The 26,375-nt window shown below is 45.2% G+C and overlaps 1 protein-coding gene across 8 annotated transcripts in view; it reads left to right on the top strand.

Moving 5' to 3' along the window:
* dmtn (dematin actin binding protein) overlaps positions 1-26,375 on the top strand; it is a 77,662-nt gene that overhangs the window by 28,852 nt on the left and 22,435 nt on the right. For 7 of the 8 annotated variants that reach the window (XM_073056816.1, XM_073056781.1, XM_073056755.1 and 4 more), the window contains exons 2-11: positions 436-520; positions 733-769; positions 2,473-2,550; positions 6,953-7,108; positions 8,414-8,458; positions 10,056-10,182; positions 12,422-12,469; positions 18,472-18,621; positions 22,345-22,463; positions 24,190-24,295. In XM_073056816.1, coding sequence (XP_072912917.1) covers positions 761-769; positions 2,473-2,550; positions 6,953-7,108; positions 8,414-8,458; positions 10,056-10,182; positions 12,422-12,469; positions 18,472-18,621; positions 22,345-22,463; positions 24,190-24,295 — 838 coding nt within the window. In that variant the 5' untranslated portion in view covers positions 436-520; positions 733-760. The remainder of the gene's footprint in view (positions 1-435; positions 521-732; positions 770-2,472; positions 2,551-6,952; positions 7,109-8,413; positions 8,459-10,055; positions 10,183-12,421; positions 12,470-18,471; positions 18,622-22,344; positions 22,464-24,189; positions 24,296-26,375) is intronic. The other variant, XM_073056805.1, reaches the window with a different exon arrangement.

The following is a 26,375-nucleotide window of genomic DNA, read 5'->3' as shown; positions in this document are numbered from 1 at the left end:
AATTCATTGCAAACTCCACATTGTAAAGGAAATGAGATTATGTATGATCATGAAATATACTTAACATGCCAATGAAGCAGAGGGTGACAACCTTTTGTGCACAGTTTGAATTCTTTTGTGCAATAGTAGATGTGTGTGCACGAGCACACTTTAGGGGGAACGTTGCCAACAATATTCCAGTATTCTCTTTTTGGCCTCCCGGTTTCCTTCTAAAATGCACTTCATCCCTTCTACTCCCCAAGGGATTGTCTTGGTCCCAGCTGCCTGTACCTGATCCTTTTCTCCTTCCTTACCCTGAGGATCAATAGTCATCATCCAAGGCACCCTACTCCTGTCAGCCTCACCCTTAACTTGAAAGACTAGCAGAGCACGTGGGCGAAATGTGGTCAGATATTGACAAGAAAGTGGAGGTTAAAGCTGTGTTTGCACCCACAGGGAGGAAGGAATTGTTGAGCGCAGAATGAAGCAGGAAGATGGGGCTATGAGAATGCACTGATTTTGATCATCTAACCTGACACTGGTATGTGCAGAATTTTCAATGTTAATACTTTCTCCCTTGACACTGGCAACAGCCTTTTTCAATATTTTAATTTTATCTTTAAGTCACAATAATTCTGGTGGTTTGAAAAGGAGTGGCAGAGCCCAGTGCAGAGAGGTGACTCAGCAGACACAAGCGGATGTGTCATAATCTGTGAAAGTATCATTCCTGATGATCCCATTCTCTCTCTGCAGGCTCGACAGACAACCTGTTACAGGCAACATGCAAAAGGTATGTTTCTGCGAACTTTGTGGGCTTGCGGTTGTGAAATACTCAGGACAGGGAGTTTAGATTCTTCTGCCTTGTTTTACTCTGTGTTTTTGTGAAACCTCGGCTGAGGAGGTGGGCTCTTTTCATCCAACCATCCTCACACAGCTCAGTATCTCCAGAAGCAATTTGTTACTTGGCTGGTTGAAACCCACATAAGTGACAGTTTAACACTGTGCTGGGGTGTCGTCTGTCTGAAGGGGGTAGGCCCAGTGTAAATGCAGATGCGTGCTGGGGACCCACATGAAACAGTGCACGCACTGGGGGAGACCTGTGTAAACACAGGAATATGCCATGGGGACCTGTGTAAATACTGACACACCAGCGGGAAACTGGGTAACCAGATGCACACTGACTGGGACCTGAATTTTTTTTAAAAAACTAACAGATACCAGCCTGGACCCGTATGAACACGGACACGTGCCAGGAGGGACCCATGTTAAAACTAACGCACACCAGCCTAGATCCATTGAACACGGACATTTGTTGGCAGGGATACATGTCTGGAGGGACCCATGTTAAAACTAACACACACTGGCCTGGACCCGTATTAACACAGACACATGCCGACAGGGACACATGTCTGGAGGGACCCATGTTAAAACTAACACACATCAGCCTGGACCCGTATGAACACGGACACAAGCCAGCAGGGGCACACACCTACAGGGACCCATGTTAAAACTAATACACGCTGGTCTGGATCCATGTAAACATAGCCGCCCACCGGCAGGGTCTATTTAAACACTGAGACACTTGCATGAATGGCAAAGTCAAGTTCATTGTCACATGCACAAGTGCATGCATGCACAGGTGCAATGAAAAGCTTACTTGCTGCAGTTTTGCAGGCACGTTGCATCATGTAAGCAGCATTTACAAAGAAAACAAAAAGTAAACAAAAATCATACACTTTCTTTATCCCAAAAAAAACTTGTTTTAAAAAAGGAAGTCCATTTCAGTATAAAGTGATCGAAGTGCTGTGAAATTGCAGTGATTAGGATTGTGCCAGTTGGTTAAAGAGCTGAACGGTTAAAGGGATGCTTGAATTTCCAGCATCTGCAGATTTCCTTGTGTTTGCGGTTAAAGGGAAGTTCCTTTATGAATGTTAATCATATCAGGGACCCAGGCTGATATAATATTTATCACTTCTCCGTCTGGTCATCAGTAGGCGCTGGTTTTGACAATACTTATGGGAAGAGTAGGGTCCTGGTCAAAGGGCATAGGCAGTTTAAATGGTTTGGCATGGACTAGATGGGCCGAAGGACCTGTTTCTGTGCTGTACTTTTCTATGACCCTATCTCCATCAATACCAAACAGTGGGACTTGGCAAGAGGGGTAAGGGACGCAGAGGACCTGTTAACTGCAGTTCTTGCTCTTTCTTTGTCCTTTCCCTATGCTGCGGTCAGTGGGATAAGGACTACGTTGCTCAGGGTCCTGGGGACTGCTAATTAAGTTTTCTGGTCCTGGGCCCACAATGATACTGAGTATAGGCTGATGCTCAGCGGCAAAGCAGAATAAATCTGTAAAGAAACCTAAATGAGGAGAAGTACATCTTGTCTGTTTTTAAAAAGGCTAAAAGTAAGGTCTGTTCAGTTTTGTTGGAATACTGGCTGTGTGCTGCTGCTTCTCTCTGTCCTCACAATGCTCTCCCTGCACTCACACCACAGCAGCTCCAGGCTTCGATGGGGACCGTCTCCTCCAAGCAGACAGGCAGTGCTCCAGGATCACCGGCTTCGGCCATCCGTGTGAGTACCGAGAGCATTCCCGGGACCTTTCCCATATAAGCAGGTAGAATTGTAACAGCAGGTGGGCCTCGGGTCAGCTGCTGTCTCCCACTCCTTCTTGTTTCTGATGTCTCAGCACCTGCTACCCTCCTGTGTCGACTCAGGCAGCTTCTGAGAGCAACGAGGGGCAGGTCCTGGTTCCTCGGGCACGGCCGTGTCTCCCCTCCCAGGCCACTTCTGGTTCTGCGACCAGCACCGTCACCCCGTGGGTCAGAATTTGCCTTGATCCCTGGTGCTCAGCATCTCACGTATTCTGCACTCAGAGTGCATCCCATGCACGTGCAGCGGAGCCGGCCGCAGCATCGGGGCAGGGAGACTGGTAGTGTGGGGTCAGTGAGTGGGGTGAAGTCCGTGAGGGGGTGGGGAAGCAATAGTGAGGGATCAGGAAGGGCAGTGAGGGGAGTGGGTTGGGGCAGTGAGGTGTGCAGGAGAGGCAGGGTGATTTAAAGTGGAAAAGCATAACTTACTTTGAGAATAATAATTGAGTCATGTACAGAAGATGGAGGGAAGCTGCCCCTGTTGGTGTTCGACCATGGCAGTTAATGTGTGAAGATGACACTGTCAGGAAGACTTGACCTTGGAGATCCCTTCACCTTGGCTCTCCCACCAGATGAAGGAGAGCTTGTGCCCACTCAGGTTGTGTGGGTTCTGAGGCCAGTGTGGGAACTGTAGACATGGCAGGAGGTGAAGGATAGGTGGTTGGAGTGGGGGTGGAGTTAGTGAGCTGGTTCAGCCCCTGAAACATTTCCATCTCAACACCATTCTGGTCTGATCTGTGGTGGATCGGTGGGCTGAGGTGGGACTGCTCCTGGATATTGTATATGGAGCTGCTCACCCTGACTGGTGAAGAGTGTGGGGTCAGTAGGGGTAAAAATAATTACAGGGGCATGAGAAAGGAGTCTGCCAAAATTGATTGGAAAGGAACACAGGAACACTAGTAGAGATAACGGCAGAGCAACAATGGCTGGAATTTCTGGAAGCAATTTGGAAGGTGCAGATACATACAAAGAGGAAGAAGTATTCTAAAGGCAGAATGGCACAGCTTTAGCTGACACTAGAAGCCAGCATAAAAACCAAAGAGAACAAAAATTAGTGGGAAGTTAGAGGATTGGGAAGCTTTTCAAAACAAACTGAAGGCAACTAAAAATGTAATAAAGAAGGAAAAGATGGAAGACAAATGTAAGAGAGGTCAGAGTGGATATTGGACCACTGGAAAATGATGCTGGAGAGTTCATAATGGGGGACAAGGAGATGGTGGATGAGCTGAATAAGTATTTTGCATCAGACTTCACCTTGGAAGACACTAGCAGTATGCCAGAAGTTCAATAATGTCAGGTGCAGAATTGAATGCAGTTGCTATTACGAGGGAGAAGGTTCTTGGGAAAATGTAAGGTCTGAAGGTAGGTAAGTCACCTGGACCAGATGGTCTACACCCCTGGATTCTAAAAGAGGTAGCTGAAGAGGTTGTGGAAGCATTAGTAACGATCTTTTTGGAATCAATTGCTTCTGGCATTGTTCCAGAGGACTGGAAAATTGCAAATGTCACTCCACTCTTCAAGAGGGGAGAGAGGCAGAAGAAAGGAAATTATAGGCCAGTTAGTCTGACCTCAGTGGCTGGGAAGATGTTGGAGTCAATTGTTAAGGATGTAGTTTGGGGTACTTGGAGGCACAGGATAAAATAGGCCAAAGTCAGCATGGTTTCCATAAGGGAAAATTTTGCCTGTCGTATCTGTTGAAATTCTTTGAAGAAATAACAAGCAGGAGAGACAAAGGAGAATCAGTTAATGTTGTGTACTTGAATTTGCAGAAGGCCTTTGAGAAGGTGCCACACACGAGGCTGCTTAACAAGTTAAGATCCCATGGTATTAAAAGAAAGATACTAGCATGGATAAAGCAGTAGGCAAAGAGTGGGAATAAAGGGAGCCTTTTCTGATTGGCTGTCGGCAACTAGTGGTGTTCCGCAGGGCACTGTGTTGGGATAACTTCTTTTTACATTATATGTCAATGATTTAGATGATGGAAGAGATGGCTTTAGGCCAAATTTGCGGACGATACAAAGGTAGGTGGAGGGGCAGGTAGTTTTGAGGAAGTGGAGAGGGTACAAAAGGACTTAGACAGATTAGAAGAATGAGTGACAGATGAAATGCAATGTTGGGACGTGCATGGTCATACGCTTTGGTAGAAGAAATATAAGCACAGAGTATTTTCTAAACGGGGAGAAAATTCAAAAATCTCTGGTGCAAAGGGAATTGGGAATCCCTGTGCAGGATTCCTTAAAGGTTCATTTTGCAAGTTGAATCTGTGGTGAGGAAGGCAAATGTGATGTTAAGATTAATTTCAAGAGAAGTAGAATATTAAAGCAAGGATGTGATGTTGAGGCTTTATAAAGCACTCACTTGGAGTATTGTGAGCAGTTTTGGACTCCTTATCTAAGAAGCGATGTGCTGACATTGGAAAGGGTTCAAAGGAGATTCACGAAAATGATTTTGTGATTGAAAGGCTTGTCATATGAAGAATATTTGATGGCTCTGGGCTTCTACTCACTTGAATTCGGAAGAAAGAGGGGTGACTCATAGAAATCTGTCCAATTTTGAAAGGCCCCAATAGAGTGGATGTAGAGAGGATGTTTCCTCTGATGGGGGAGTCTAAGACCAGAGGACACAGCCTCAGAATAGAGGGGTGTCCTTTTAGAATGGAGGTGAGGAGGAATTTCATTCACCAGAGCGTGGTGAATCTGTAGAATTCATTGTCACAGGCAGCAGTGGGGGCCACAGGCAGAGGTTGATAGATTCTTGATTAGTCAGGGCCTGAAGGGATACAGGGCGGAGGCAGGAGATTGGGGCTGAGAGGGAAAATGGATCAGCCATGATGAAATGGCAGATCGGATTTGATGGGCAAATGACCTAATTCTGGTCCTATATCTTATAGTCTTACGGAATTTCAGGGAAGGCTTACCAGCCTGATCCCAGAGAAGGGGTTCAGCAGACTCGACCTGTTCTCTCTGGTTTAGAAGGATCAGAGGCGAACTCGTTGAGACATCAAAGATAAGGTAGTGAAGGACACCCGTTGGATACTTGCCTCCACCTTTTGAGACACAGAATCAAAGAGCAGGAATTTAGTCCAACCTCGGTTCACAGTACTGAGTACATTTCTGATCAGTGTGCTATAGGAAGGGCCTGTTTCTGTGCTGTACTTCTCTATGACTCTGTAATGTGATTACAGTGGAGAGGGTGGAGAAGGGATGGAGTGTCTCAGTTGTGAGGAGAGACTGGAGAGGCTGGGTCTCTTTTCACAGGAGTGGTAGAGACCGAAGGCAGACTTGACAGCGGTGAATATCACCGTGATGAATCGATATCAACAAAGCTTTCCCCGTGACGGGGGTATCTAACACTGGAATTCATAGGGTTAGGGTGAAGGGTGAGAAGTTTAGAAGGGGTCTAAGGAAGGACCTTTTGACTTGGGAGAGGGGAGGATTGTTGGAATCTGAAAGGCACTACTTGAGGGAGAGATGGAGGCAGGCACCCTTACAACATTTAAGAAATATCTGAATAAGCACTTGGGTCACCAAGGTGTGGAAGGCTAGAGACCGCATGCTGGTAAATGGAATTGGTATAGATGGGTACAATAGTCTGCATGGCCTTAGTGGGCTGGAGGGTCTGTTTCAGTGTTGTGTAAGTGGATGACATTAGATAGATAGATAGATACTTTATTCATCCCCATGGGGAAATTCCAACTTTTTTCCAATGTCCCATACACTTGTTGTAGCAAAACTAATTACATACAATACTTAACTCAGTAAAAAAATATGATGTGCATCTAAATCACTAACTCAAAAGCATTAATAATAGCTTTTAAAAAGTTCTTAAGTCCTGGCGGTAGAATTGTAAAGCCTAATGGCATTGGGGAGTATTGACCTCTTCATCCTGTCTGAGGAGCATTGCATCGATAGTAACCTGTCGCTGAAACTGCTTCTCTGTCTCTGGATGGTGCTATGTAGAGGATGTTCAGAGTTTTCCATAATTGACCGTAGCCTACTCAGCGCCCTTCGCTCAGCTACCGACGTTAAACTCTCCAGTACTTTGCCCACGACAGAGCCCGCCTTCCTTACCAGCTTATTAAGACGTGAGGCGTCCCTCTTCTTAATGCTTCCTCCCCAACACGCCACCACAAAGAAGAGGGCGCTCTCCACAACTGACCTATAGAACATCTTTGCCGTCCTCCCGGTCCGTTATCCTGTGGATACAGCTGGGAGCGAATGGTGGTGAGGAACCTGAAGGCGTGCGCTCAGCTGCCGAAGGACGACGTAATTTCAGTTAAACCAGCCGGCGAGGTGCTGTAATTGTCCTGTCCTTTTGATCTTCAGGCTAAATTGGACAAGCAGGCGCTGCCCTACAAGGAGCTGGCTGCAATTCCCAAAGACAAGGCGATTCTGGAGATTGAGCGCCCAGATCTGATGATCTTTGAGCCGCATTACAGCTACATGTATGCAGACAGGCCAGAGGTCCAGGGCTCTGCGGAGGTACTCCTTCAACCTCTCTATTTGGTAGAGCAGAATGAACTGGTTATTAGTTCCCCTGCTGTGTGAAGCTCAGGTTATTGGACTGGGGGCGGGGCGGGGGGGGCTGGTTCATGAGTCATTCTGTCCTAACACCAACAACAGCATGCGTTCCACCAGCCTCAAGCACAGGAAATTCTCAGAGCAGGAGTTCACTAATGAGTGGGATTACAGGTGGGAGAGACAAGTGTATGGGGGTTCTCACAAACAAATAGCAGGGAAAAATGAAACAGCATGTTGAAGTTGTGTAAGATATTGGTGAGGTCTAATTTGGGGTATTGTGTGCAGTTTTGGTCACCTACCTACAGGAAAGATGTAAGTAAGGTTGAAAGAGTGCAGAGAAAATTTACAAGGTTGTTGCCGGGTCTGAAGGACCTGAGTTATAAGGAAAGATTGAATAGGTTGGGACTTTATCCCTTGGAATGCAGACAATTGAGAGGAGATTTGATGAAGGTATACAAAATTATGAGGGGTAAAGTTAGGGTAAATGCAAGCAGACTTTTTCCACTGAGGTTGGGTGGGACTACAACTAAAGGTCATGGGTTAAGGGTGAAAGGTGAAAAGTTTAAGGGGAACACGAGGGGAAACTTCTTCACTCGGGGTTGTGAGAGTGTGGAATGAGCTGCCAGCACAAGTGGTGCATGCAAGCTTGGTTTCAACGTTTAAGAGAAGTTTGGATGGTAGAGGTATGGAGGGCTATGGTTCCGGTGCAGGTCAATGGGAGTAGGCAGTTTAAATGGCTTGGCATGGACTAGATGGGCCAAAGGGTGTGTTTCTGTTCTGTTCTTTTCTATAAACAGCATAAATCTAAGCGGACACATAGAATGTGTGAAGCAGAGGCCATTTGGCCCACAATATTGTGCTGATCTTGATGCCAATTTCTACTAAGTGTCCTTCTCCATATCCCTCCATTCATGTGTCTGTCTAGAAGCCTCTTAAACTCTACTAAACTGCCTGGTCCCATTACCATCCTAGTAACCCTGTTAGGACTAATTCCTGATGTGAGACAGTGCTTCTGGCTTCAGACTTCCAGCCAGGGAAGCATCCTCCTTGCATCCAGCCCGGCGAGCCAGTCGGAGAAGCCTAAAGGTAGAGTTAAGTCTCCAGGGGACAAGTGACCGGGGTCATCATTGCAAAAATTATATAATGTAGCCGCCTTTGAAGCATCATTTTGCCCCATTCAAGTGTTAGTAGTGATTTAGGGCCTTTGTTCCATGTGAGTTGTTTTATTTGTATGCGTCTTAATATTTTAATCATTTCTTTTGGCAGCGCCAACATTCTCCGCGACCAATGTCACCTCTCACCTACCCTGAGGTAAGATGATGAGTAGAGCGATTGACTGTGATGGAACTAATCAGCTTTCACAAACATGAGGGATGGAATCTAGATTACATCATTGCTCCCTTGAACCCGAGCCACAGGCCTTTAACGGTCATTGTCTTAACCGTTGGTGAGGCTACTTTGGAGTGTTGTGTGCAGTTCTGGTGACTTGCCTACAGGAAAGATATTAGTTAGTTTGAAAGAGTGCAGAGAAAATTTATAAGTCTGTTGCCGGGGCTTGAGGGCCTGACTTATATGTCACCATATGACTCATTTTCTTGCGGGCATTCACAGAAAATACAAGGGAATGCAACAGATAAACTGTATGCAACAAAGACAAACAACCAATGTGCAAAAGACAACAATCTGTGCAAATATGAAAAAATTAATAAATAATATTGAGAACATGAGTTGTAGAGTCTTGAAAGTCAGTCCAAAGGTTGTGGATCAGTTCCATGTTGGGGTGAGTGGGGTTATCTGCTCTGTTTCAAGCACTTGATGGTTGAGGGGTAATAACTATAGACAGAGTGGTGAGGGGATTTTTGGCACACTGGCCTTCATCAGTCAGGGCATTGGGTGTAAAAGTTGGGATGTTGAGTTGCCATTGTACAAGATATTGGTGAGTCTGCGTTTGGAATATTGTCTTCAGTTTTGGTCTTCCTGCTGTAGGAAAGGAATGTGGAGGAGACTTACAAGGATGTTGCTGGGGCAGAGTTATGGAGAGAAGTTGAACAGATTGAGACTGTTCTCATTGGGGCATCAGAGAATGAGGGGTGATCTTATATGGTATGCAAAATCAAGAGGGTGAAGATGGGGTGAATGCACACAAGTCTGTTTCTCAGGGTTATGGGAATCAGGCATAGTTGTAAGTTGAGAGACTGGAGAGATTTAATAGGAAACTTATTCAGAAAGGGAGTGGTCTGTGTTTGGAATGAGCTACCAGTGGAAATTGTTGGGAATGAGTTGCCGGTGGAAATTGTTGGGAGCGAGTTGCCAGTGGAATTGTTGGAGCGAGTTGCCAGTGGAATTGTTGGGAGCGAGCTGCTGGTGGAAGTGTTTGAGCCAGGTACATTAACAGCGTTTTATTCATTTAGAGATGCAGTGTGGAACAGGCCATTCAGTCCCAATGAGCCGCACCACCAGCAACCCACCAGTATTTAACGCTAGCCTAATCACAGGACAATATACAATAACTAATTAACCTACTTACTGGTACGTCTCTGAACTGTGGGAGGAAACCAGGGCACCCGGAGGAAATCCACACGGTCATGGGGAGAACATAAAAATGAGCTCCAACACCCTAAGCTGTAATAGTATTGCACTACCTGCTAATCTCTCCTGGCGCCCTTAAAGGTACTTGGGCAGGTAAGTGGATAGAAAAGGTTTTGGGGGTGGGATATGAGGTAAGTGCAGACACGTGGGCATCTTGGTTGGCATGGATCAGTTTTACCATTTCTGTGCTGTCTTACTCTGTGACTCTGTGGTCAGTTGCCATGGATTGACCCGCAGTGTGTCCACCGGCACAGCTTTCTCTCCAACAGTGGAGCAGAAAGTAAAGGTGCCCCTCTAACTCCACCCTCTTACCTTTCAGTATGTGATGTACAAGGAGTGTCGAGACTGGGCAGACTTCTCGTCTCCGGTGTCTTCGATGGGATCAGCATGCAGTCGCCGCAGTTACACGTCCACTGGGAGCCTACCACATCACTTCCACAGACCTGGTAGGGTCCTCATGTATCCACACCCTCATCTCACTACTTCATCATCAGCTTTTTACTGAGCTGTTGGGCTATATTTATCAATAAATCCAATGTACTTGATTTGCAATAAGTAAAGAACAATCAAGTATTGGAAAAAAGTATGTTACTGTGAGCTACAGTCTGGAAATCTGCTCCAATAAGGACTTTTTCTGTGTGTTTTTCGCTCTCCCACTCTCCTTCTGTTTTCCTCTCTTCAGTATTTTGTACTTTATTTAGAGGAGCCCTGGTGTTTCAGAAGTATATCTGACGTACAGTGGACAACGAGAAGGAGAAGGTTAAACAACTCAGAGCTCCAGCTTGCATTCCACAGCATATTTTCAAGCTGAGGAATGAATACTCATAGAATGACATCAAGTGTACTGTGACTTTCATATTTTTGGCAAAGACACAAAACACTGTGTAATAATGACTTGTATCTCTATAGCACCATCACAGTCTCAGTACAATCTGATGTGCTTTAGCATTCAGTGAAAAGCTATACCTCACCAGTATCGATTCCTGATTTAAGAGAAGATCTTCTCACACAAGAAAGCACCGCAACGAGTCGCCAGACTCATTCCTGGGTTGGTGATGTAACAGTGAACACATGGGAACAGGCTATTCAGCCCACACTGTCTGTTCTGTGCCAGTGGTGATGCTGAATGAGGAGAGATTGAGCAGACTGATGCTCTACCCAGCACGGATGGAAAGCACGCAAGGAACCGGCCGGATTCGAACCCGGGACCACTCGCCTCGAAGTGTGGTGCAGACGCCACTACTGCACCGGCTGGCAAACTTAGAATTAGTCCCATCATATTTTCTGCGGAGTAAAGTAATACTCTGGCCCATTATCCAAGTATTTGGAAATCCAGATGTTTCTGCATCTGGCTCTGTTGTAAGAGAGGAATGAAATAAAAGGTGTAGCTGCCCAGAATGATGCATTCTAAAAGACTCACTCCACTGATTGTCGCTGATATCCCTGAGTTCATCATCCACTTAGTGTGGATCTGGTTCCCGTGCTTCCTTTAAACTAAGAATTCACTGAAGAGGTTAATAACATACTGTGCAACACTTAAAGAAAAAAAAATTAAATATATGATAGGACATTCATGGAATTACATCCAATACTTCAGAATATCTAATAATCCATCACCAAATTCTCAAATGCATTTTACCATGCTTGTCTCATTTGCAATTGTTGGCATTCATTACCATTCCTTCAAGTGGCCAAGAGATGGCGATGGTGAGCTGATGCAGTTGGCACTCCTGTGAAGACCAGAAGACTCTGGAGCAGATTTGGGCCATTTGGCCCATCAAGTCTGCTCCATCATTCAATCATGACTGATTAATTTTTGCTCCCAATCCCATTTTCTTGTCTTCTCCCTGTAACTTTTGACACCCTTTTTAATCAAGAACCTAGCAACGTCTGTATTAAATAAACCCAATGACAGCCATCACACCACTCTATGCAGTGAATTCCACAGAGTCACCATGTCATATACTATCTTGAGATTCAATGGCTTGCAGGCATATACAGGGAAAAAAAGAAATACAACAGAATTTTACAGAAATCTGTATGTAAACAAAGACTAAGAAGCAACTGTGCAAAAGACAAACTTTGCAAATAAAAACAACACTGAGAATGAGTTGAAGCAATTCCTTGAAAATGAGTCTGGGGGTTGTAGAGTTAGCTCGGAGTTGTGGTGAGTAAAATCATCCACGCTGGTTCAGGAGCCTGATGCTTGTAGGGTAAAACTGCTGCTGAACCTGATGGTGTGAAATCTAAGACTTCTGTGCCCTCTACCCATGGGCATAGTCTGGACAGTGGGGTCCTTGGTGATGGATGGATGCTGCTTTCCGTGTAAGTGTACTCAATGGCAGGGAGGGCTTTGCCGGTGATGGACTGGATGATCACTTTCTGTGGTCTTTTCCATTCCTGACCATCGGTGTTTCCATTCCAGGCTAGTTGGGATACTCTCCACTGTGCCTCTATAGAAGTTTGTCAGAGATTTTGGTGGCATGCCAAAGCTATGCAAAACTTCTAAAAAAAGTAGTTTGTCTTCTTCACCGTTATCCTCATCAGTTGTGCTGAAGATTTCTCAGTATTCCTGCGCGGTTTATATAACTAGGGGAATTGATGGAATGTGTGACTGAGCAGAGGGAATGAGCTTCTAGCAGCAAGTTTGATGCCTTCACTTGTCCTTGCTCTGATTTGTTCCAGATATCGGCACCAACATGTACAGAAAGCGGCCGATCTACAAACAGAACGGTAATCTCCCTTTTGTTTCACACTAACTTCTCATTTGCTGTTTGTGTTGCTATCGTGCTCCGTGTCCTCACCATCCAGTGCAACCACGTCGAACTCTCCCCCTTGCTGGAGCACCTTACTACCCAGAGCTTTCGGCAAGGCTGGGCTGCAAAGCTGCAGTGAACTGGGTTCGAAATCACGTCAGGTGGGCGCCCACAATCCACCTCCACAGGTTTACCGTAACTGCCTTCGCCCTGGGACACAGGGTCCAGAGCTACAACACATTTCTTCCCCACTCTAGCACCATCGAATCACAGTCTGTCCCTTTGACCCAGAGAAATCTCCAGACAACCTGTCTTATGACAGCATGTATATGAATTGTTCAAAACCCAGTTAGTCTGTACTTGGAATATTGGCTCTTGCTGTCAGTGCTGAACACCTTGCACATATTTTCTACCAGAGCATCCCTTTGTGTCCTCTTTGGTGCAATGACATGGGTAATTGTGGTGGGTTCCACATGGCATCAAGTGTATCATCCGAGGAACCTATGCTTGAGAGAGAGAGTGAGATCCTGAACGTATCTGATCAGTTCAGGAGGTGAGGGTTTCAATCCCTTGAGCCTGTTGCCACCTTCCGTGTGGTCGTGGCTGATCCGTGTCTCATTTATACACAAGCACCCTTCACACCTTTCAGTAAACCTAATTTAAAATAAGTACCACACCCAACCTCAACTTAGTGAGTTAAAACATTCCCTACCCCCCTTTTCCTGATACAATTGTTTTGAAACCTTACTGTAAAATGCCTTTCATGGTAATTTCCCCCTGTTTCTGAGACCTCCCAAATTCAGCCAACAAAGACAATTTCTCTCTGCCATCCCAGTGTGCTCTGTTTATATCATTGGGCTTTTTAGTTAAGTGATGTTCTAAGCTTACCAGACTTAGAACGATAGAACCATAGAAAATAGGTGCAGGAGTAGGTCATTTGGCCCTTTGAGCCTGCACCGCCATTCAGTATGATCATGGCTGATCATCCAACTCAAAACCCTGTACCTGCTTTCTCTCCATACCCCCTGATCCCTTTAGCCACAAGGGCCATATCTAACTTCCTCTTAAATATAGCCAATGAACCGGCCTCAACTGTTTCCTGTGGCAGAGAATTCCACAGATTCACCACTCTCTGTGTGAAGAAGTTTTTCCTCATCTCGGTCCTAAAAGGCTTCCCCTTTATCCTTAAACTGTGACCCCTTGTTCTGTACTTCCCCAACATCGGAAACAATCTTCCTGCATCTAGCCTGTCCAATCCCTTTAGAATTTTATACGTTTCAATAAGATCCCCCCTCAATCTTCTAAATTCTTCTAAATTCCAGTGAGTAATTTCACTTGTGTTACCTCTCTCCCTCAATGAGCCCAGATGTTATTCCAGTCAGTAAGTACCATAACCTTTCCAAGATTTAAGGTCTCGTATCAGAGGCGTAGTGTCCAAAAGTGAGCACAACAATCCACATGTGGACTAACCAGACTCTGATCATGTGTGTGGACACATGCACATGGATCCCTCACTGAATGGCCATTTCCCATGGATCTGACCATCCTCTCTATCCATTGATGGCTCTTTTTAATATTTCCATCTGCACTGCAAACCATAATCTGTTTGCATCTGTGGAAATTTATCTAACAAATTTCAGTGGCTCACCATTGTCATTCATCGCCTCTTGGCTTCATTTTTTAACCAAACATCTCCCACGAGAGGCATTATCAAATGTTTGTGGAAGTGTACATTATATTATCTGTTCACTGGATTGATCACGTTGTCCTTCCTCCGTGGAGACCACACAGTCATAGAGTGATTACAGCATGGGAGTAGGCCATTTGGCCCATCAAGACTGCACCAGATTTGTGCAAGTCAATCCAGCTAGTTCCATTGCCCTGAAAATCCTTTCCTTCCAATGATGATCCAGTGTATCTGCCTCCACCACTACTCTTGGCAGAAATTTAAATCCCATCTCCTTAAGGAATCCAGTAAAATTGGCCAAATATAACCTTCCCTTAACAAATATATACATGCAGATCCTTAATCTGTTCCTTTCTAAATTATGTTCTCTTGGAAAGGATTCAAGGTATTAGCTTATCATCGTCATGTAACGAGCCAGCTAGTAATTAATTTGTATGTCCCTGCCTTCCATTTTACACACGGTGACACATTACCCAGTCCTCTTATCCTCTGACATTTGAAAACTGGGCAGAGCTTCTCCAGTTTTTTCCCCTAAATCCCAGATGTATTTCATCTAGTCTGATGATACGAGTATCGATTTCTCTTACTGGCAAAAAAAGTTCTTCCCTTTCTTCTGTTTCCCACACTGGCCTCTTACCTCTTCTCTCCTGTCCTTGGGTCCTGTCCTCCCTCCCTTTCTCCTATGGTCCACTCTCCTCCCCTTTCAGATTCCTTCCTCTCCGGCCCTTTGCTTTTCCTACCCACCCTGTTCCACCTAACAACTTCCAGCTCATTCCCCCTTCCCCTCCCCCCCACCTCTTTATTCTGGGATCTTCCCCTTTCCTTCCCAGTCCTGAACGAAGGCCCGGAACGTGGACTGTTTATTCATTTCCATAGGCGCTGCCTAACCTGCTGGATTTCTCCAGCATGTTGTATGTGTTGCTGGGGATTTATTCTTTATTTTTCTCCAAAGTTCATAAACCAAAGATCATTGCTTTAATACTGCTGCCTTTACTGCCACGGCTTCTTTTACGAAAACTCGCAGAACTTCATTCGGAATGTCTGCACACGTCACCATTCTGTCCCTGTTAGCCCCAGCTCCTCTGTTGCCCTTTTTGTACATAAAACATTTTGGATTTTTAAAACATTTTCTCTGCTAATATCTTTTCATAACCTCATTGTTTTCCTAATTTTTCTATTTCTATACCGAGATCTCTGCTGTATGTGGTCTGATGTGTGATTCTGTTTTTTTTCCCCTTGCCTCCTATACACTTGCAATCCAGGGGCTCCAGATTTGGCAGTTTTACCCTTTTACTTTGAGGAAACTCCTCGAATCTCCTCGTAGAATTGCCTGGTGTAACCTACCCCACAACGACACATATTGCAATAGATCAAGTTGTTTACTCACTCCTTAATACCGTAAGGTAAAACAGCAGTATAAGGCGACTTAATTCAATCATAGATGATATTTTTAAACCTCATTCCCTCGCCTCTTCCACGTAACCTGCTTACCAATCAAAAACCTATTAATCTATGCCTTTAATGCACCCAATAGCTTAGCTCCCACAACAGTCTGTGGCAACAGATTCCACAGATTCACCAGCCTGTGACTGAAGAAATTCCTCCTCAGCTCAGTTCTATAGGGGCGTCCCTTTATTCTGAGGCTGTGCCCTTTGATTCTAGACTCTCCTACTGATGGAAGTTCTGTCCTTAACAATTAATTCTCATTTAATAAGAAATGCTTACCAAGTAAGCTATTATTCCTTGTATTCCTTCTTTCCCTTTTCTTAACTTTGCAGTTACTTTTAATGTTTCACTTGAAAGGAACCTTTCCTGAATTAGGTTGCCTTCATAAAGGCCAATAGGGCATTTGCAATAATTGCTTGAACACCTGGGCTGGAAACAGTTTGATCCTCTGAGGGTCTCTTTCCTGGATGTCACCCTGTTCCATGTTAATTATTGAGGATGAACAAGAAATTCTGCAGGTGCTGGAAATCTTGAGCAACACACACACACACACACTCTCACACACACATACACACTCTCACACACACACACACACACTCTCTCTCACACACACACACTCTCTCTCTCACACACACACACTCTCTCTCTCTCACACACACACTCTCTCTCTCTCACACACACACACACACACACACACACACACACACACACACACTCTCTCTCTCACACACACACTCTCTCTCTCTCACACACACTCTCTCTCTCTCTCTCTCTCTCACACACACACACACACACACACACACACACACACACACACACACACACACACACAATGCTAGCGGAGCTCAGCAGGTCGGGTAGCACCTATGGAGGGGAAGTGAGCATTTTTGGGCTGAGACCCTTCATCAGAGCTGGAAAGTAATGGGGGCAGAAACCATAGTAAAAAGGTGGAGGTAGGGGATAAACCATTCCTGTTCAAAAATATGTTTAATTGGCTTAACCAGTCAGCTGTCCTTCCTCTGCACTGTAACCAGAGGTGCAAAGTAATGATTTAAAAGACCCATTTTTCCGCTCAATTCCTTTTATACTGTAATTTTATTTTGTGTCTGTCTACATGGAAGAACCCGCCAGGTCTAGAGTGAAAGTGGAGCTAAAACAATTTGCATTCGTTGAATGACAGTATTGGAGGAGTTAATGTTCCTGACAGGTGCAGACTTGGCGAACTTTATCCCAAGGCCTTGAATGAGCTGCAGGTGAAGATGGTGGATTCACCTTCCAAAGGTCTGCAGGATGGAAGGTGACTAGCATAGCCTGTGCCAGATCCCATTGTTCAGAAATCCCAATTGCTCAGGGTCAAGTATTGGTAAAAATGGTTAGCATGGGTGTGGTGAACTGAAAGGCCTGTTTCTGTCCAGTGTGGAACTATCAGTTTGGTAGAAAATAAAAGAAGCAAAGTCATTTTCTAACTGGTGAGTAATCGGAAATATTTGGTACTCAGAGGCGTCTGAATGGCCTTGTATAGGCTCAACAGGAAGATAGAGCAAGCAACCAGGACTTCACTGACTGAGGTTTTGTATTGCCCCGGTGATACTGCATCAGGAGTATCATGTACAGTTCTGGTCCACCAGGATATGTGTGCAAGGAAGTTAACGAGGGATCAGGTTGTACCGCATTTGAAAATGGATAATGAGGCAGTTAAATGGCCACAGATAAAAGACCACCCACCTTGGGTGGTAGTGATCGTAGGAAGGTGGAATTCTGAGTTGATTTTGAGAGAGAGAAATTTGGTTCAAAAACTCCTGTGTTTATCTTAAATCAAGGGAATTGCAATGTAACGAGGAAAGAGTGGGTGGGGCAGACAGATTAGAGGGAGTGGCAGTTGGCGAGCAGTGACACACTTTGGAGGTGCTTAACCACACGGCATGATGGGCGTGAGTGAAGAGGAAACCTTCTTTGGGGGTTGGATGTGAGGCAACCGTGGCTGACCAAGGAACTCACTTGAAAGGAAGAGGAGTCAGCATTGGAGCCAAAGTTTGGGGGTCGCTTCGGAATCCAGTGACGGAGGACAAAAGGGAGGAAATAAGCTCAGGGGGCAAGCTGTCATGAACATAAAAGCAGACATTTAGAATTCCTGCTAAGTATTTGAAAACGAAGGTTGAGGTCTAAGTGAACATAGACCAGTGGGGGATGAACTGAGGGGATAGTTCTGGGGAAGGATGGGCAAGAGAAGTGATGGAGGGGTCACACTGAGGATAGACAACAAACAGCCCTTCAATACTGAGAATGCCGCTGAAGAATTACAGTAAGTACTGTGGCTGGCATGGACTGGTTGAGCTGAAGGGCTTGTGACCCTGCTGTCTTGCTCTCTGACTCTCACACCAGGTGCCACCACCACTGCTAGAGCTACAGATACCAGTGCAGCCAACGTTGATAAGTCCTCCTCTGCTCAGATAGCTTTCAGCCTAGAATTCTACTGAGATGGTGGATGCGTTGAGTACAATGTAGGACTTTGTGACTAAGACATGCGAGAGCCATGGCCCTTCCATTACGACGTAAATGCGTCACATCATCCCTTAAAATGAACACACCAATTCAATGACTGTCTTTGTGAATTATGTAGAACAATTTCTACTATGAACAATGTGTGTCATCTGTCACCCATTACAATAGCCTTCCAAAAGTAACACAAAATTCCTTTCACTTTCCTTCACCCACCTTCATTCCGTTTGGGAGTTCACTGGAGTCTTATCCGATACCTCTCTCCTCCTGCTGTCAGCGGCCTGTTCCACCAGTGTAGTGCGTGCTGTAGGACTCATTCCATCGGCTGTTCTGTTCTCTTCTTGCAGAGCCGTTAGCTGCACTTCCACAGAGCAAATATATTGAGGACATCATCATCGAATCGTCGAAGTTCCCAGCAGCTCAGCCTCCTGATCCCAACGCTCCAGCTAAGATCGAGACAGAGTACTGGCCGTGCCCTCCGTCGCTCGCTGTCGTGGGTAAGGTCGCCACTACACTCACACGGTCTTCTTCACTGAGCTTCCACTTCGGCCTCCCCACAGCCCCTGCCGACGGCGTTCTGCACAGATGCTGCTACGGAGGCAGATTTCATCCCAGCATCTTTGCGAGGGGTTTCTCACGTTTCTGTCACACGCAGGCACTGATATGTGCTCGTACACCCCAACACATACACATGCACGCACACGCACACCTGCACACTCATACAGCAGTCGGTGGTGTGTTATGAGGAAATTACACCGCGGCATCTCCTCCCATTTTGTACACCCTCAGTTACTGAAACCAAGTGTAGTCTTTCACTTAGGGATGGTCCTCACTGCCCTATTGTTCCTCTCATTCATTTTACTATGAGGTTGTTCAGGCAGGTTACTCCTTCTGCCCAGGTCAGAGAGAGGGGTATTACCCTCATCTCTCCACCAACTATTAAGGTGGAGTTTCCATGGATACAATCAAAGGCCAAAGAAGGATGCCCCCCCCCCCCATCACACAGAGCTAGACCAGGAGGTGGATGGCTGAACATTACCAGAATGATCAAGGAGTTGGATGCACTCAGGTACATTTGGGAGGCTGAAGATATTATAGACGAGACTTTTGAAGAGGTGGTCACGACCAGGAGAGGCAAGTACGGGTTCCCTTGTGGCCTTACCCCTCAGCAACAGGTATACCCCTTTGGACAGTCCAATGAGAGGAGGATTTAGTCAAGAAGAAAAGGGAAAAGTATTTAAAGCTTCAGAAGTCAGGATCAAACGAAGCACATGAGGAGGATAAAGAAACTAGAAAAGACCTAAAGAAGGGAATTAGCAAAACCAAGAAGGGCCATGAAAAGTCCTTGGCAGATAGGATTAAGGTGAATTCCGAGGCATTCTACACATACATCAAGAGCAAGAGGATAACCGGGAGAGGGTGGGACCACTCAGGGATAAAGGGGGGAACATATGCTTGGATGCAGAGAACATGAGTGAGGTACATAATGAGTACTTTGCTTCATTATTTACCAAGGAAAGGATATGGAGGACCAGGGATCAGTGCTGTGTGTAAATACGTTAGGGCATTTAGAGGACAAGGAGGAGAAAGTGTTGGATTCCTAAGGAGTATTAAGGTGGATGTCACCAGGGCCCGAGGGAATTTACTCCAGATTATCGAAGGAGGCAAGAGTCCAGATTGCTGGGCCCTTGACCAGTACCTTTGTGTCCTCTCTAACCACAAGCATGGTCCCGGAGGACTGACAGAGTGACTAATGCTGTACCTCTAACAAGGAATAATCTTGGGAACTATAGACTGGGTGAGTCTCACATCAGTTGTAGGAAAGTTGTTGGAGAAAATCGTTAGGGATAGGATAGATGAGCATTTGGAAACCCATGGCCTGTTAGGGAGAGCCAGCGTGGCTTTGTGCGTGGCAAGAGGTGCCTTATAAGGTTGATTGAGTTTTTTGACAAGGTGACGAGAGATTGATGAGGGTAGGGCAGTGGATGTTGTCTGTATGGATTTTAGTAAGGCGTTTGACGAAGTCCCTCATTGGAGGCTAATCCAGAAGATTAAGATGCACGGGATGTTTGGATTCAGAGCTGGCTTGTGTGTAGAAGACAGGGTAGTGGTTGAAGGGACTTATTCGAGCTGGAGGTCTGTAACTAGTGGAGTTCCGCAACGTTCTCTGCTGTGACCTCTGCTGTATATAAATGACCTGGATGAAAATGTAGATAGGTGGGTCAGAAAGTTTGCAGATGATACCAAGATTGGTGGAGATGTGGACAGTGTAGAAGACTGGCAAAGAATACAGCACAATATGGATCAGTTATAGGTGTGGGCAGAAGAATGACAGATGGAGTTTAACCCAGATAAATATGAGGTGTTGCACCTCGGTAAGGCAAATGCAAGGAGACAATACACTGTTAAGGGCAAGATCCTTAGCAGTGTTGCTGAGCAGAGGGAGCTTGGGATCCAAGTTCATATCTCCTTGAAAGTGGCTACACAGGTCGATAAGGTGGTCAAGTAGTCAGGAGGTAATGTTGCAACTTTATAAAACTCTGGTCAGACCGCATCTGGAGTATTGCGTACAGTTCTGGTCACCTCACTATAGGAAGGATGTTGAGGCTTTGGAGAGGGTGCAGAAGGGTTTACCAGGATGCTGCCTGGTTTAGAGGGCATGTCCTACCATGAGGAACTTGGATTGTTTCCACTGTGTTGAGGGCTGAGGGGAGATCTGGTAGAGGTATACAAGTTTATGAGAAGCACAGACAGGGTGGGAAGAGAGTATCTGTTTACCAGGGTTGAAATGTCTCATACTAGAGGGTGAGAGTCAATACGTTCAAGATAAATTGAAGTTGAGAGGGGGTAGGTTCAAGGTGAATGTGAGGGGTAAGTTTTTTATTCAGAGTTGTAGTTGCCTGGAATGCACTGCCTGATGTGATGGTAGAGGCAAATATGAAGGTGATTGATAAGTTTGTGGCCTAAGGAAGAAAGAGTCAATTTTAGAAAACCTAGCACATTTATTTTTCAACATAGTCCCCTCCTACATTTACACACTTAGTCCAGCGGTCGTGGAGCATATGGATCTTGGACCTCCAGAAAGTGTCCACAGCAGGGGTGATTGGTAAGTTCATGGCCTAATGTAGAAGGAGATGAGTTATACAGCTCTCGTTACATGCACATGCAGTTCAACTCTTTGAGTGATTATGCAGAAAGTTTGACGTTAATAACTCATCTCCTTCTACCTTAGGCCACGAACTTATCAATCACCCCTGCTGTGGACACTTTCTGGAGGTCCAAGATCCTTACGCTCCACGACCGCTGGACTAAGTGTAAACATAGGAGGGGACTATGTTAAAAACTAAATGTGCTAAGTTTTCTAAGATTGACTCCTTCTACCTTAGGCCACAGACTTATCAATCACCCCTTGTAAAAGAAAGGCTTTTAAGAGTCGTTTGGATAGGCACGTTGAAGTGAATTGACTTTATTACTTATATCCTTCACATACACAAAGAGTAAAAAATCTTTACGTTACATCTCCGTCGAAATGTGCAATGTGCAATTTATAGTAATTTGATTAGCACATGGATGTAAGGAAGGGTCTGGCCTGGAGGGATATGGACACTGTATAGATAGGAGGGATTAGTGTTTGGGTGTTTTTGATTTGCTTTTTAGCTGGTTCAGCACAACATTGTGGGCCGAATGGCCTGTTCCTGTGCTGCACTGTTCTAGTTCAAACTTCCATTAGTGTCCATGGGGAATCTGTTAGAGGGCTGTGGAGCATTGTAACGGCAAAGAAAGCAAATGCCCTTCTCTCTCAGAACTCTAGTACAGACCTGTCAATATGGGCAGAATGTACTTCCTAGGCTCCTTACCTAGGACAGAAGTTCACACATTCAGATCTTGTACTAAGTGGTAGACCTGCATTTCATTCCTCTGCCCATCTACTTCAGCATCCTCCCCCTACCCTTGTCAGAACCTTCCTGCAGACAATTTCCACACAGGAGTAACTGTAATCCCACGGTCAGCATGCATATTCCTCATGCCCATAATTTCAGACAAAATAGAAACAGAAACTGATGGAAATGCTCAATGAGTCAATTAGCAGCCGTGGAGCAACATTCGGGGTTGATCACAAGTTTCAGAGAAGGCAGTTGAGTGGGGAACCGGGGAGCTGTGTGAGGCGTCTGACTGAAGACTCCAGATAGTTAGTGGCAAATTGATGTCATTCCTTCCAGAGAAAGAATGGAGGAGAAGGATTGCGTCAAAAGCTGATGAAGAGGATGACGAGGAGGAAGATGATGAAACCGATGAAATGAAAAAACTGCGGGAGATTCAGAGGAAGGAGCTGAACAAGGTGAGCCAGTGTTACACGTTTAAGAGGAATGTTCTTTAGAACCAAAGAAAGTGTATGATAAAGAAGGAGGCCTTTTTTTTCAGCTCATCATGGCTTGCTGGGGAGAAAAGACCTTCTCACTCTAGCTCTGGTATTGGGGTTCACAAGGAAAACCGGGGTTAGAGAATGCCACTCGGCCCTCAAGGCTGCCACACTATTCCATTTGTTAGTGGCAGAACTGCCCCAGTCCTTGACTCCACTCTGTGCCATTTTCGATAGCAGTCAATCCCCTGAGATCTCAAGTAGTTATCTCCTCTGCTCTAAGTACCTTCAATGATCCAACTCCACCACCTTGCAGAGTAAAATGTTCCAGAGCTTCACTACCTTCCGTGAGAAGAGATTCTTACATGATTCAGTTGTCACTGATTGCTCCTTGTAAATGTGACTCCACATTCAATACTCGCTGTCTTGTGGAAACATCTTAACGTCTCCCCTTCATTCCTGCTTCATGGTTCATTACCATTGATCTTTCAAGCTCTTAGGGAGACAGATGGAACATTTTTAGCTTTCTGTTGTAGGATAGTCCTCTAATCTGTACTGCCTCTCTTCAGTTCTTAAATCAGGGATCCAAAACTGTACACCATACTCCAAAGTACTAAAGCTGCTCAATGTCAAAATCGTTTTTTATTTCTTGATTCCCAACGCTCTTGCAGCAAAGGCCAATGTGCTGTCTGCTTTCCCAGTGAATTGCTGCTCCAGCCTTCTAACTTGCTGTTTCATCCCAGAAAATCCTGCCACCACACTGTACTCAGCTCATTTGCAGTTCTTCATTTTGATTTGCCTTTTGATTGCTTTGATTAAATTCCATCTGCCGTTTCTGTGCCCAGAACTGTCACTAATCTGTATCCAGCTGTATAATTTGACAAACTTCTTCACTCTCCACAACCTCAGCAAATTTTAAGTTACAAACGAGACCAACTTCCAACTTTCATATCGGTGTCTGTCTTGAAACTTTCTGCTGTTTCTTGAGTATCACAGCTTTGTGTGGGGTGGATCCTGGATCCCTATTACCTTAGTGTGAAGGAGAATGCAACGACGGGCCAGATGTCACCTGCCAGTTCAGAATCAGAATCAGATTTATTATCACCGGCATGTGTGGTGAAATTCGTTAACTTAGCAGCAACAGTTCAATGCAATACTAACTAACTAAATAAATCAATCGATTACAGAATTAAAAATAGTGCCAAAATAGAAATAGTAATACATTTTTTAAAAAAGTGAGATAGTGTTCGTTGGTTGTAACCCCATTTGTTAATTCCTGTCCTCCAAAGCTTCGATTTCTCTCAACATCTTAATGATCTGCTTTGGTTAACCTCATCTATTATATGTTAGGTAATACAGGTTTCCTGTTATAATATTTCTAGGTATCATTCTGGTGACTCTGCACTACCTTCTGTCCAAGGTCCTCCCCAAAATGCAGAGCTGAGGACCGACTGAGCAGTCAGAAGCAGCTGAGAACACAAATACATACGGTTATATTAAAACACTTATTCCCATGCAACACAGCCAAATTCATGCATCTAACATACAGATCTACACACTCACTCACTCACACAGCACCTCACACGTGCAAACCCCATGCATGCACATTCCTTGACCATGGCTGTTAATGAACAGACACACCCTTTAAACTCTCCTGCTTGTTGAAGCGTCTGTGCACTGAGCCGCCGTATTGACTATGTTCTAGATCCAGTCTGGCCTTGGGAAGTTGATACTGAAAGAGGAGCTGGAGAAGTCGAAACCCCGGGGAAGGAAATCTCGATCGTTACCAGACAGAACCACCAGGAGTTTCTGTAAGTCTCTAAACTCAAAACGCTGTTTAATTTGCCTTTGTGGTTTCTCGGGATTTGGGAACAGAAAAGCTGCTGGGTGTAGCATGAGTCATCGCTGTGCTGTGCAGTCCAGGACAGCATCTGCAGCCTGCAGTGGGTGGGATATCCCTTCGGACACGGTGCACAGCTGGCAAACTGGTAAGCAGGGAAAGCAGAACTGTTGGAGGTGCAGTGTGGGCCTCCAGTGGAAGGGGCTGAAAGGGAATGGAAATACAGTCCCACCAGAGCACATTGATAGGTTGTGTCTCCAATGAGAGATGGTTTATCGAAGGATGATCTCTGTTGTTAGACAGTATCAGCTTTGCCTAATGGTAATCAGTACATGCCAACTTTTGATTAACGTTTTAAAAAGTCAATACGTGGCACAGAACAGTACCTCTAAATGTTTCTAAAGATGCGGCAGTAAACCAGTGTTGTGCGTGACCTCTAAGAGAACGGCTGAGTGGCGTCATGGTAGCATAGCAGTTAGCGTAATGTTTATTTAGGAGTGGGGTATCAGCTTTATAATGAACTTATTTATGGTAATATTTTGGATTATGTGCTGTGTGTGATATATGTTTTGTGGGTGCAGCGTGGTCTGGGGGAAACGCTGGTTTGTTTGTTCGTTAGTGTATATGTACAGCCAGATGCCAATAAACTTGAATTTGAGCTCAGAGTTCAGTTCCGACTCCCTCTGTAAGCAAGTTCCTTCCTGTGTGTGTGAGTTTCCTCCGAGTGCCCCAGTTTCCTCCCGCAGTCCAAAGACGTACCGGTTAGTAGATTAATTGGTTGTTGTAAATTGTCCCTTGATTAGGTTAGGGTTAAGTTGCTGGGTTGCTAAACGGCTCGGCTCAAAGGGACAGGAGGGCCTCTTTCGCGCTGTATCTCTAAAGTTAGGGGGACACCTGTCTTTCCCTTTATTAGGAGAGAGATCCTGAGGCATGTCGAATTGTCAGGTGAACAAATAGTTTCTGTTGGACTGCAGGTCCTGGCCTTTCTTGGGGACTTTGCTGTTGCTCGCTTGGTGGGTGGAGGGTGCTTTCGTTTTTGCAGAAGTGGGTGGGGAAAGGTCAGTACTTTGCTGCTTGTGAGTGGGCAGGGGGAGTGGGGGGCTTTGGGGTGTTAACGTTTTTACTGTCACTCATTCTTTGGGGTACTCTTCTGTTTTTATGGATGTCTGTGAAGAACAAGAATATTGGGATGTATATTGTATACATTTCTCTGATATTAAGTAGATAGATAGATAGATAGATACTTTATTCATCCCCATGGGGAAATTCAACTTTTTTTCCAATGTCCCATACACTTGTTGTAGCAAAACTAATAACATACAATACTTAACTCAGTAAAAAAATATGATATGCATCTAAATCACTATCTCAAAAAGCATTAATAATAGCTTTTAAAAAGTTCTTAAGTCCTGGCGGTTGAATTGTAAAGCCTAATGGCATTGGGGAGTATTGACCTCTTCATCCTGTCTGAGGAGCATTGCATCGACAGTAACCTGTCGCTGAAACTGCTTCTCTGTCTCTGGATGGTGCTATGTAGAGGATGTTCAGAGTTTTCCATAATTGACCGTAGCCTACTCAGCGCCCTTCGCTCAGCTACCGATGTTAAACTCTCCAGTACTTTGCCCACGACAGAGCCCGCCTTCCTTACCAGCTTATTAAGACGTGAGGCGTCCCTCTTCTTAATGCTTCCTCCCCAACACGCCACCACAAAGAAGAGGGCGCTCTCCACAACTGACCTATAGAACATCTTCAGCATCTCACTACAGACATTGAATGACGCCAACCTTCTTAGGAAGTACAGTCGCCTCTGTGCCTTCCTGCACAAGGCACCTGTGTTGGCAGTCCAGTCTAGCTTCTCGTCTAGACGAGAAATGCAACAATTGAAATGAAATAAAAATAAAATTCCCAAGCCTGTGGTTCTGCAGCAGAAAGGAGTCAGGCTTCGTCAGTCTGGTAGCCCTCAGGGCGAGGAAGGAGATCTCAAGGTAATGATGCAGTCTGTTACTTCAGAAACAATTTACATCCTGCAAACTAGCCCTGAGAACAGTGAG

This window comes from Hemitrygon akajei, chromosome 1 (assembly GCF_048418815.1).
Source record: "Hemitrygon akajei chromosome 1, sHemAka1.3, whole genome shotgun sequence".
Lineage (NCBI taxonomy): Eukaryota > Metazoa > Chordata > Chondrichthyes > Myliobatiformes > Dasyatidae > Hemitrygon > Hemitrygon akajei.
Note: the sequence above shows the minus strand (reverse complement) of the source record. Positions and strands in the feature narration are given on the sequence as shown.